The following is a 12,661-nucleotide window of genomic DNA, read 5'->3' on the forward strand; positions in this document are numbered from 1 at the left end:
CTCTCTCTCTTCCACGTGATATTTTATAATTGAACACTTTCTCTCCAGTTTGATGTCGACTTGGCATCGTTGCATTTTTGCATTTTTCTGAGCTCAAGTTTTAAAAAAAAATGAATCTTTCATATTTCACCGGGGTTTAAGCTTAATCCAGGTGGAGAAGAACATAATATAACGTCTTGTATTTTTTTTCCCCTGAAAGCCAAGTAGCCTATGTTCTTCAGGACTCCGCGACATCTTAAAGTTTTTATTTAGTGACTACATTTGCCATGATGAGAGCAGGAAAAAAAGACGGATCATCATTATAAATGTGTGTTTGGATGAACAAAGTGAACGAGATATAGGCACATCTAATAAGGTTCCTATAGTATTTGAATTTTACATAAAACTAAACTTTTTTAATGTTTTAATTTGGACTTTATCTGTTTCTTCTCTGTACTAAACAGATTGAATTACAGTTTTCTAAGAAGCCGTAAAAGCATTGTGTTCCATGTGTAATTCAATTCTACAGCAGCTTTTGCCAGGGGCAATGATTTCTATTAGATATGGTTGATCAGTTCATCCCATTAAAGTCAATGAATGTCCTCTTTGCTTCCCAGTGCTTGTTTTATAAAACCCTAATAGGGCTGGTTTTGGGGCGTTTTGTTTGTGAAGATTGAATAACTGCATTGATGCTAAACAAAAAACCCAGGTAACAAGAAAGGATCATGTGTTATTACTGTTGTTGTCTCCTACATTAGTTTTGTTCTTTGCTGGACTATTTTACATTTTCAGGTAGATTTGAATATGAGTTAAATCATTTGGAGTGTGTTTTTGAGTGTGTCAAATGAAGTGCCGGTTTAGAATTGCCCCTACAAATATTTTACTTTGATATGTGAGGTTAGTATTGAAACATATGGACACTAATAAGCAGGAACAGGACACATAACCTTGATCATATTGTATGCATGGAGGTGTACCTCGGTGCTCAAGGCAATAACATCCTTCACATTTTTACCTTGTTCACCCTAGATCCCTTATCCAGGATGTTATTCTTGAGACCTCCCCTCTCTCTCTCTCTCTCTCTTAAGGTTCAGCCTCTCCCATGTCGACCTTAGAGGGGCAAAGCTAATGAAAGACGACACAGCCCCTCAGCAAACACAGTATGACCCACTGGATTTAACCTGAGCATTTGGTTAGGTCACAGCAAAAGTTTTGCTCCTTTTTCTTGTTTTTTCCCTCTGTGTATTCTTATAAAGGAGCACACCTAGGTGCTGTTTACAGCACTGTACACTACACAACACGTTGATGATAGTTTTAGAATCACTAATATCTACATACACAAAGTGCCTCAAATTCATAGAATTTATCATTACTCAACTAAATACTCCAGATTCTCTTGTATGTGTGCTAATGACACATAAGAATAACATTCTTCGCAAACTTGTGCATTTATGATTTCTCAGAGTTGAGGTAGCAGGTCATTACATGGCAATCGGGTCATATTAGCAAAGAGTTGGGTTTGTTTTGTTCTGCATCCATTAAAGCTCTCTGGTTTAAATCTCAGGCCTCACTGAAGCAGGAGTGTCATTAAGCTTCTCCCTCTGGGCTTTACCAGTATCTACAAGGATTTAAGTGCCCCAGCAATGTTAAGTCTTTTCCTTTACATGCTGTATGCATTTGGTAAGAAACATAGCAGTGGGAGTCAGGTGTCCAGTGACAAAGTTCCTCAGTAGCCTTTGGATATCTAATATTTACCAAAAGGTGATCACTAGTAAAATGATCATCTTTGCTTCAGCTAACACTTAGAAATACAATGTGGTGCCATTGTCCTCAAAACACTTAAAATAATAACCAGGTTCTTTGTTGACACGTCCTTCGTCTATACGTCAAAGAGTTTTATCTTTCAGTAGTTCACACACATCCTTTCAATTCCCAAGCACACATAGTACACACAATAGGGGGTACACACATGTTGAGTAATTAGGAGACACAAAGAGGGAGGCCTGACAGCATGAGGATTGGCATAATTGCTATTTGAAATGTGTTTCCTATATGCAACTAATTTGACTCTCCATTCCCTTATTTCAGCTCTTTAATTATGTAATTGTTGCATAAGGCAAAGTGTTGAGCAGTCATAAACACTGTAACACATCACAGTTGATTCCTAGAAGTCAAAGGAAAAACACTGGTTACAGTGATTGAGCATGTTTCCCTTGTCTCATAGTGTAGAGGAATGTATTATTTGAGTTTGTTTGGAAAGTATAAACACTTCCACACCTTATTTGGCCGGTCTCACTGACCAATATAAGACAAATGTCTTTTCCACCACCTCATACTGACCTATCCAAAAAATTACACAGGAAATGTTTTTTTTCTCTTCATCTAAAAAACATCTGGAAAAGAATTAAACATGGAGATGTGAAACACCCAAAACATTGAGCATGAAAATAAACCTGGGCTGTAGATAATGGTGTACATACTGGCACTGATGTTTCATTTGGTTCTTCAAACCTTGCCCTCACCCGGACCTTCACTGTTGTTATAAACCATCACAGAGGAAATAAGGAACAATCACTTTCCTGAGAGAATAATAGGAGAGGGAACATCAACAAGGTGTCATCTGGTGCGACAAGGAAATGTAACAATGAGGTTTGGAGGAACTCCCCGAAGAGCTGAAGAGACTCGTAGCCTGGTTCAGTCCTACAGAAGTCAAGGGTGGTGCAAGATGTTCATGTAGTGTGGGAGTGTGCTTGTGAGTACACGAAACACAATAAAAATGTCAGAAGTCCACACCATGCCAGTCTCTACAGATGCAATCATCTCTCAGAGTCAAATGCATTCCCTGCACAGAGCAGTTGGACTAAGCCATGTCTGCTCTGACGAAGCAATGATTTCATCTTTATGTCATGCTGCCCTGAAAGTCACTGATTTTTATTGGAAATTATGCTGAGCATCCCACAAACACCCATCATGTCATAGTGCATCAAAGGGAAAAAATGTAAAATATAATGTATAAGACATTAACAACATTTACAATTCACTGGTACAGTTATGAAGGCATTTTGGTGTAACTCAGCACATGTAGCCTGAAGTACATTATCTTTTTCAACACAGCATTTCAGCTTTATGTGAGGTACCAGAGAGAATACCTTTTATGATATGTAATAGCTCCTTTGTAAATCCAATATTTACAGTATTTTGACCTGCTCTGAAGCCAGCAACCTTCTGTGCTTCTTTAGGCTAATGTTAATATGCATTGTAATGACACGTTTGTGTTAAGTGTTGGAAAGTACGATACATACATACTAGAATATCAAATATTCCATTCATTTAGTTCAGCTGCATTTACAATATGCATGAATGGTAAAGAAGCATTCATGAAATCATAGTGTTATTGTTTTTGCATTTCTGCAGTTATTGTACAGCTGTTCATCATGCAGGATAAAGGGTGACGTACATACACCCAGGTATCCTGTTGTTATACAGAGGAAAGCCTAATCTATAGGAACCGACATCCAAAATAACTTGGATTTCTTCCGCTTACATAATATTTCTAAAACATCCTTACACTAACAAACCCCAACCACGTGTCACTTAAAAAAAATGCACTGGCAGTCAATCAGTCTGTTCTCAAACCTCGACTTTACATATATGAAACATAAAAAAACATATCAGTGAGATGGTTAGAATTTACTGAAAGTTTGTGAGATGGGCAATTGAACCTCACTCTGTGGAGTTGACCTCCGCCAGGACCTTATTTTGCCCAAGAAAAGCCTGCTACCTTGTTAAATTGAGGCACATAGTTGTGTTGTCACATCAATTTAACAGAGAGGCCTGTCGGTTCTGACCTTTCATTCCAGCCTGGCACAGTGAGGTCCCCCCCCAATCTGTATGAGGCCTGTGTCCAGCCTGCATCCACAAACAGAAGCTCCTCACTCACTCAGGTTCTAAAGACCCCAAATGAGATTACCAACACATATCTCCTGCAATCTACTGCGACAGGATCACCCCCAGGCAAGGCTGAAATGGATACAGCAATATACAACAGCCATCCAGAGGAGAGCAGGAGGATGGAGGGGCGTGAAGCCAAAGAACAGAGAGCTGTGGGGAAAGACTCGCTGTTGTAAGTGCGGCAATGATGTGATTTAATTGATTCCATGCCATCTCATCAATTTTGATTAAAATGAAATGAGCCTCTGTACGTTTGAAAAGGTTAAAACAAATTGAAGGTGGAAATCACAGCTGGTAATCACAGTTTGTCTAACAGCGGGCATTTAATGAAGAGATGCGCTCTCCATCACTCATTTCAGCCTCCTCTGTGCATATAGAACAGAACCCAGCTTTTTTTGTGCATTTCTCTGCATGTGAGCGCACATCATCAATGGCGACAAGTAGTTTCATGTTGTCAGGAACAGAAATAAAATTAGCTCATTATCTCAGCAAAAGGAGACGCTTTCACTAATAAACAGACATTTGGTACATTGGAATCAGTTGTAACATTTTATACAAAAACCCAAAGTGTAAGCCAAATTCCAATGCTGTTAATGATGAAGTGTTCAGAACCCACATGGTGTAACCTCAGATGAAAAATTCCCGTCTCACAGGTAGGGTCATTGAAAGGCCAAATGAAGAGAGATGGAACATATACAGTCCTGCAGTAGTACAAATTGTAGCACATAAATCATAATAATGATTATTTTCTTTGAAGACATTGCATAGGTTTTCTGTGCTTTGAACAGAAATGACTGATTTCTTGAACTCCATGATCAAAGATTCACTTTATCTTCTGCTGGCGTTAAAGTATAGAGGTGATAAGAAGGATCCCTCATATCACCCCATATCTTCTGTTTCTAATACCTGAGGTCACTCATAGTGAAACATCACTGCACCATTCAATGTTATCTTTGCTTCAGTTCAGGAGGATTTTGGTGTTTGGTGGTCTTGTGTTTCACGTTGTACAAATGGATGCACATTTTTCTTATTTGTATTCATAGATGGCTGACATGAAATATGAATTTAATCAATTAAACCTCAATTTTAGTAAAGCACTGACTGAAATGCCATTGCCACTTACACAGGCAGGTGGAGGAAGGCACAGCTGAAATAGGTGACTACTGGCACCTTGTGGTGGTTTTAGTGAACCGGTGGATCAGCCGCAGCACATTAGGCCTCATTATAAAGAAAGTCTGTGAAAGTCATTACAAGTTTCCTCAGTGATTAATATTAATAATTTATTTTAAAAAAGCAAACTCTGCAGTGTTAACAAAAAAAGAAAAAAATTACATAATTGCAACACACCCTGCTAAATAAATAACAATGCCTCTAGTTAATGTGAAAGCATACCCCACTGGAATATGCTCTTGTGAAGAAGCACTGTTGCCTTTTTGCTCACAAATTGCCCTATTTTCAGTGGTTGATTTGCTTTAGTAAACTTAAAGCTGTGCAGACGTGCTGCTGTCTCAGCAACAACAATCTTCAGTAGAAATGCAAATAGATACACATGCAAAGCAAACCTCTGGCTAATTATACAGCCATCTTACAAGGTCTGTGTCCCTGAGCGCTGGAAAAAAGTGTAATGCACAGCATCTATATTTGTCGTAGACATAGCTTTAACACAGAACATCTCTGGGTTGCCAGACTAGGAAGATCTTAATAAAGCTTACTGTACACTAATTACACTGCAACACAAAAGGACTCTGCTTTAAAAAAATATGTTGGTTTGGCAATTTTTATACTCATTTACAGAAAAACCACAAAGGATAGAACATACACAAGGATGTGTTTTTCTCAGTCCAAGAAAGACCAAGCAGAGGCAAAGCAACACATAGTGATGATCTGAAGTCCAAAGGTACAAGAGGGTTCAACAGTTTTCAAAACACTGATGACATGTCCTATGTTCTGATATATTTACATCCGATGACAAGCTTTACATTTGTGTTTTTTTTCTTCTGATGAACACAAAGAGCACACACAAACCTTTACAGATGTAAAAATTCAAAACACACACCTTGTGCAATGATGAGGAACTTTAAAATCTCTGTAAGGCACTAAAATTCAAAATTGAAGCACTCTAAAAACATATAAAATGTAAGCTTTTGACCAAATACAGGTCTGGAGTGGCAATGACTTTAATTATACTGCAGCACGATGGCAGATGGTATGCATGCATTTCCCCTGTCAGAGCAGTGTAATGAGGCCTACAGTCATTTTCAGTGTCAGTCGTCTTTTTTGTCAGAGGTGCCCTCTTCCTGGTTTTCCCCTGATTTGGTCTGACCGGTCAGTTCCAGATCACCTGGCTGTGCCTCCTGGATTGCTTGGTATCTCTGGAGCTCTAGGTACGTGGTGAAGAGCTTGGCGTACTCGGGGTGGGTTGAGGCAAAGTCTTGAAATTCACCTGAAGAATTACAGGCAAAGAGAAAAACATTTGAATTCACTGCAGGGTATAGAATTTGTTTAATTCATTTATTGCACTAATTTCCTTTGCAAAGATTAAATGTGGCCTGGGATCAGATCTTTGTCCTAAAACTACTTACTGAAGGTGATGAATCCAGATCCATCAGCATCGATTTCTTTAAAAAGCTTGGTCATGTTTAGATCTGACACACCCAGAGCGGAGCGCAGCAGAGCTGTAAACTCTTCTCGGGTGATTTTCTCATCCTCATCTGTGTCAAACAGCTGCAAGACACAGGACAGAGTCAGAAATCTGTGTGTGCCATCAAATGTGTGCAGGTTGAGGAATCATTAATAGTAAGAAGAGGGATAGACAGGTGAGGGAATCACACTTAAAATGGAGTAAAGTAGTAAAGTTATCTTTTAATGCTGCATAAATGGCAGAACTGTTTGTCCAAGACTACATCTGACCTTATGCCCAGAAAAGTGACTCCATGCTTTTCACAACAGACACACATCGTTAAATTGACATTATCCAAGCTTCTCTGAATGCTGCTCTGCTCTTCCTACAGTACTGCTGTGCACACTGCACAGACATAAAAAGGCAGGGCTGGGTGATAGAATCAGTCTACTTATATATATAAATATATACACACACACAAATATACCTGGAAATACGACAACATTTACCAAGGAAAGAGGGATAATATCCAGTCCTGCACAGTGTTGCCACACGCTGTTACTGTCTGCATAATAAGTCCCATAAAGTACTAACTTCAATGAGACAATAAAGTGCAGTCATTTTATGTGACTTATACACAGAATACATCATATTATTCCTGCCCTACCTTGAAAGCCAGTCGTAGAACATCTTCAGTGTTAGCCGGCCGACACAAGATGGTCACACCAATCACATACTCTCTGAAATCAATGGTGCCATCTCCATTCTAAACAGAACAAAGAGGCAGCATTATAGCATTATAAATACATTCATTAAAAAAGTAAAAGTTATTATGATGTGCATTATTTGGTAAATGTGATATCAATAGTGATCCACTTATTTATGGTATGTTTTTTTTTCAAAAAGAACCTCATTCAGGATAGTATTGATAAACTCTGGTCATATAAAAGTGAATAGGTAACCAGATATTTGATGTAAACATCTCTCACCCTGTCAAACAGTGCAAACAGCTCTTCTAGGACCGGGTTGACGGGTAGCTTCAAGAATTGGGCAAACTCCTCAATAGTGATGCGGCCTCCCTTACAGGAGCTGGCCATTGCTGCAAAACCCTCCAGCTCTTTCTTCAGATTGTCCCACTTCAGACTAGGTGAGCAGGGCACAATAAAGAATTATCATATGATAACAAAACATTCAAGCCCTAGCTTTAAGTGTTAACTTCCCTGCTTAGTGATCCTTTATGTGAGCTGTACTTACTTGAGTTTGCGACTAATTTTGGTGAACTCAACCAAGCCGGCCTCCATGGGAAGTGTAAGCTCGCCAGCTGAGATCATCAGGCGGCAATCTTCATATGTGTGGTCTGTCACTGGGACTCCCAAGGCCCTGAAAGCAAAACATTTGAGTATGATGTGGTCAGGTGCTTGTGAACGGCAGAACAGAAAGACATGTAAAGGATGAGAGTGATGTAATACAATAAATCAATGCAGAGCTACAGACAGTTTAAAAGATACATGGTACAATTCAAACTGTGACCATTAAATATATATGCATGTATGTATTGTATTGTATTTGCTCTACTATGTACACACAATGGCATACTGACCGGGCCATAACTTCTCGCACTCTGTTGGCAAACAGAGCTGGGCTTTTCTTCTCCTCCTCAGTGGGGGTATGTGGAGGCAGGAACTGGAAAAAAGAACAAAGAGATAAAAAGGTCACAAGGAAGGTCAAACATAAAAGTAAACATCTAAATTTCTGCCCGGACTCTGCAGCAGAAAAAACATCTCAACCTTATAACAACAGTGAGTGACTTACTAATGTACCAAAAAAACATACATACATACATCCCGTGTTCACACTAAAATTTAGATGAACTAAAAGTCTCTATGTTACTAAACTAGGTTAATGCAGAATCTTACCTCTATCTCTACTGTGGTGTAGAGCTGGCATAGTGTTAGAAGCAGCAGCGTCTTCCTGTACATGAGAGAAACAGAACAGTTTGTTATTTATTCATTTGTTAGTGCTGTGTTTAAGACGGCAGTCCTAAAAGTAGACAGCAGATGCATCCTTTATAAAACATAAGAAAAATCTGAAATCTGTAAACAACCACAGTTGTGATAAAGTATACTCACGAGCTGAAGCCTTGCCAGGTCCAAGTCACTGTATCCTGGAAGTAGAAACAAACAGAGGATGTATAATAAAACATGGATGAAATACACATTAGTGTGTTAAGAGTTACCAATGGTTGGTGCAGTGTGGCTTTTAGTCTACAGCTCACACAATGTGAGGTGAAACATGTTAAAGATATACCATGCAGCATATGTCAGCAGCTGTTTGTATACACAACATTACAACCTATTCGCCAACAAACAGCACAGAGTATCAACATGGTAACAAGCCACAGACAGCAGTGTTTGACAACCCCATGTGCACACAGTTATTATGCACTGTTAATGGCTAGAACTTCCCACCACTGCATGAAGTGTGCAGGAAACATCTAGTAGGTCATGAATAAGAGCAAACATTTTTCTTTCTTTTTTCCACACATTGTTTTTAGGAAGATGCTTGTGCTTGTTTGTGTAACACTCACCATTTTGTTGGGATACCTTATAAGAATAGGCTGCACAGGGACCCCTGGGATAAAGGCACCTGAAGGCAGGACAAGAACAAACAGCAACAAATGAAAAACATTATTGACTCTGTAGTCATAAATAAATAAATAAATGATAAATTAAACGGCTGCAAGACTATATGGATACTGACATCTCCAGCCTCCTTTAGAATCACATAATAAATGAATAGAACTAGGTAAAAAAGTGTCCTTCCTGTTGTTTAACCTTTGTGTGGATACAAGTAAAAAACCTTTTTTTCTTTTTTTACCTTGTTTAAAAGTGATAAGACATGAGCGATTTGTACACGTTCCCTCTGGAAAAATCAGAACCTGGGGAAAAACACATAATTCCTGAATGTTAAGAAATCATGTAATACTGAAGCTAAAACAACATCCTGAATAGCTTTAGGATTCATAGCTGACAAACTCAGCTACAAGCTTCTGCAGGTATAATTCATGTCAGTTAATATCAGGACCATTTTGTGTGGGTGTGTATGTTTGTGTCATGACAAACCTGGGGCCAGTGGCCTCCTGACTTGGCTCTGTTGTCGATCTCTTGGATTGTATTTTTCCTGGAGTCTGGGTCCTGTCTGGACACCAGCACTGGCTGGAGACAGCGCACAAATCCTGCAGAGAGGCCGAAACAGACACTTTAATACACACAAAAAGAAAAGATAGCTGTGATAAATAGGGCAGCAGCATTTTTAACTTAATAATCATAATGTTACGTATCAGGTATTAAATAAAACAAGCTGCGGCATGTCACATTAATGTGCTGTGTTGATTCTGTTTTACAGCAACAAACCACAATGCCAATGAAAAGTGTCTCACTGCCAAAGATGGGTGTAGCCAGGTTCTCGACACGGGAGACGGTGGAGGGCAGGCCTGCCACAATGCACACAATACCATCAAAAAAGGTGGAGTGGGGGGCCACAGCCAGGATGGGGGCCTCACTGCTGGAGACCTGCCTGCCCTTGACCACCACTCTGAAGCCCATGCAGAAGTAGTAAGCTCTCCCCAAGGCAGCCATCACCGTGCGGCACATAAATCTGGACAGGACAGAAATGACAGGTAGCATGCTTGTTTGTTATTTTGCATTTCTTTAGCAAATGGACAGCACTGTTGTTGTAACAGGAAGAGTTGCACCATTCTGTACTTTTCTGAACAACGTCAAAATTGCAGAGCCTGTTACCTTCACTTCCTCACATGCTGAGAGAAAATGATACATGCAGTACAAAACTTGTCTTTAAGACTGCAGTAATTATTCCTGTTTAATTGGACTAAAGCTTAAAGCCATATAATGCAGTTTGTATTGTAGTTACTACAGAGTTTTTATAGCTGATGATGACTCATCTTTCAATATGCAGAAGTGACAGAACAACACATTGTGGGGCCTTCAGACCGCATCTGATCTAGCCAATGCTGCCTTGTTTCCCTTTTGTGTCAAGAACTAGAAAAAAAAGTCTTTAACCACAGTGTGAGAATCTGAAACTTTAAATAGTACACAGATAAACAGGGCAAGATAAGCTTTCATCTTGTTTCCATCAGTCACCTTTACCATGTTTGGTCATATGCACAATCGTGTGATCTAGGGTTATTTTTACAAACGCACTGAGACATTTAATGAATTTTATAATAATCTCTATATAACTATTAGAAATTAGATGATTCAGAAACAGCAAAATGAGTATTTTTTAGTTCCCTATAAGCCCCCACTAACACCACTGACTGTTTCCTTTCTGAGAACTGAGGGGAACCGGGCTGAAGTAATGCCTGTAAGGCAGATATGATCTAAAAAATATGATTCAGCAGAAACTCCTGCAGCTGCACATTCTTCAACTCATGTCAGGCACAATTATTTTGAGAATATGCTGCCTTCGCTCTGTGTTCCTGTCCAGTTTATGAAGCCAGTAATTCTGCTGCTTCTATGTAAAACATTTTGAGTAAGTATCATTGCATTTCCTCCTCAGTAGTTATGTTTTCTATGAAGGCAACATTTTTAACACCCAACTTCTTTGCCTGTGAAATTTAGTAAAATATGATCCTAGTGTCTGCTGCTTTGCAAACAAAATGTTTGCACAGCATGTAAGTGCAGTGATGTAGGTGGTAGGCCACAGGTATTTTGTAAAAAAACATGGCAGATATTCTGAACCCTTTAAATCCTCTAAGTGTTTAAGAGAGTTTGCAATCCACAGGATGTTTGATGACAACCAGTGTACTAGTGCCCATTAGGTTAGGCTGCTTTGGGACACTGCTGTGTTGCAGTGGGATGCTGTGTTTGTATCCACAGTTACCGTCTCCAGCCAGTCATTGGCTCCACTGCTCCTTTCAGGGGATGCTTGAAGGTTATTATGACAGAAACTGGCCATGTCACCATCAGAACCAGGGACAGGAGGATGGCACGAACCGGGACCAGGAAGATTCCAAACAGGACACACTGCAGGGAGAGGATTACACACACTCATGCATTACAGGCCTACTACACACTGAAGACTGCTGTCAGGGCTGCACACTGCCTGCTGACTTTCCAGCCAGCTGAAAGATGCACGAGTCTAGAAATCCACACAGCTTTCTAGAAAGCAAACAACGGAGCCTATTGTTTGTGCTGCATGTAACGAGGCTTTGCAAGCCGATTGTCAAAGCCTCGTTGGAGAAGATTATAGGCCCTGGCTAGACTACACAACAGCCAGTGTGCGTGCGTGTGTGTAACATCTGAAACACTGCGCGTCCCTGCTGTCAGGAGCAATGACTACATTCTTCAAAAGCCACCCTTTAAAGAGCATACTCACTTTAATTACAGTAGCTTTGCTTAGTTTTGTGTCTTGAACGAACGGGTTGATGACCGCAGGCAGGAGCAGAGATTGCTGTCTCGGCAGGGCGAACACTCGCTGTGGCGGCATTGCAGTCCAGTCAACGAGCGAGAAAAGGAAAAAGGAAAACGTTTCAGAAGAGGCGCCGTTATGTTATCATCTGACTTCCTCAACGAGGGCCCTGCTCTCATTTCTCCCCGTGAAGAGGCGATGTTGATACGGAGGACGCAGACACGCAGACCACAGAGAGCGGAACCGGACTGGCGCTCCAAGCTCCACCTCCAACGTGCTTTCAGAGAGGGGTCTAATCCGATCGTTGCGCGATTGTAGCCCGTCGTTTAGGTTTGAACGAGTGTTCAGCCTCTGTTCAGTCTCGATAATATCATTTAGTTTGCATTGACACATTTTAAAGATGAGACATGATGATGCTGTAGACTTTGTTCTTAGTGAAAAGATCCTCAATGAAGACACGTTGATTTTTAAGAGCAAAACAAAAACCCACAGATAAGAGCAGCGATAAAGAATTATAGTCTGTTTTAAGGAAATAATGTCAGGTGTGTTATGTTTACAAACTTCCGTAGATGTCCACGAGATGGCGCAGTTACAACATTTTTTTTGTGACGCCATGCCCTATTTCATCCCATCTGTGCTGTTTAGAAAGGGTGGGAAGAGAGCACTGTTTCTGAGAAGTCA

At 40.1% G+C, this 12,661-nt stretch overlaps 1 protein-coding gene across 1 annotated transcript; it reads right to left on the minus strand.

Annotated features, from left to right (window-relative positions):
* Window positions 1-5,691: 5,691 nt before the first annotated feature.
* lpcat2 (lysophosphatidylcholine acyltransferase 2) lies at window positions 5,692-12,236 on the minus strand. The gene is made up of 14 exons (XM_028402647.1): window positions 11,948-12,236; window positions 11,453-11,595; window positions 9,990-10,207; window positions 9,673-9,785; window positions 9,428-9,488; window positions 9,138-9,196; window positions 8,680-8,714; window positions 8,467-8,521; window positions 8,151-8,233; window positions 7,805-7,930; window positions 7,540-7,693; window positions 7,218-7,316; window positions 6,513-6,654; window positions 5,692-6,373 (listed from the first exon to the last, which is right to left on the minus strand). The coding sequence occupies exons 1-14, from the start codon at window positions 12,056-12,058 to the stop codon at window positions 6,195-6,197; spliced, it is 1,578 nt and encodes a 525-aa protein (XP_028258448.1). The 5' UTR covers window positions 12,059-12,236; the 3' UTR covers window positions 5,692-6,194.
* Window positions 12,237-12,661: the final 425 nt, after the last annotated feature.

The sequence above is a fragment of the Parambassis ranga genome, chromosome 3 (genome assembly GCF_900634625.1).
Source record: "Parambassis ranga chromosome 3, fParRan2.1, whole genome shotgun sequence".
Taxonomy (NCBI): Eukaryota; Metazoa; Chordata; class Actinopteri; family Ambassidae; genus Parambassis; species Parambassis ranga.

Coding starts and splice junctions, on each gene's coding strand:
- lpcat2 (XM_028402647.1), bottom strand. CDS start 12,058: ATGCCGCCACAGCGAGTGTTCGCCCTGCCGAGACAGCAATCTCTGCTC. Junction 8,234..8,466: donor ACACCACAGTAGAGATAGAG/GTAAGATTCTGC, acceptor TCTTTTTTCCAG/TTCCTGCCTCCACATACCCC. Junction 7,931..8,150: donor GTGCGAGAAGTTATGGCCCG/GTCAGTATGCCA, acceptor TTTTGCTTTCAG/GGCCTTGGGAGTCCCAGTGA.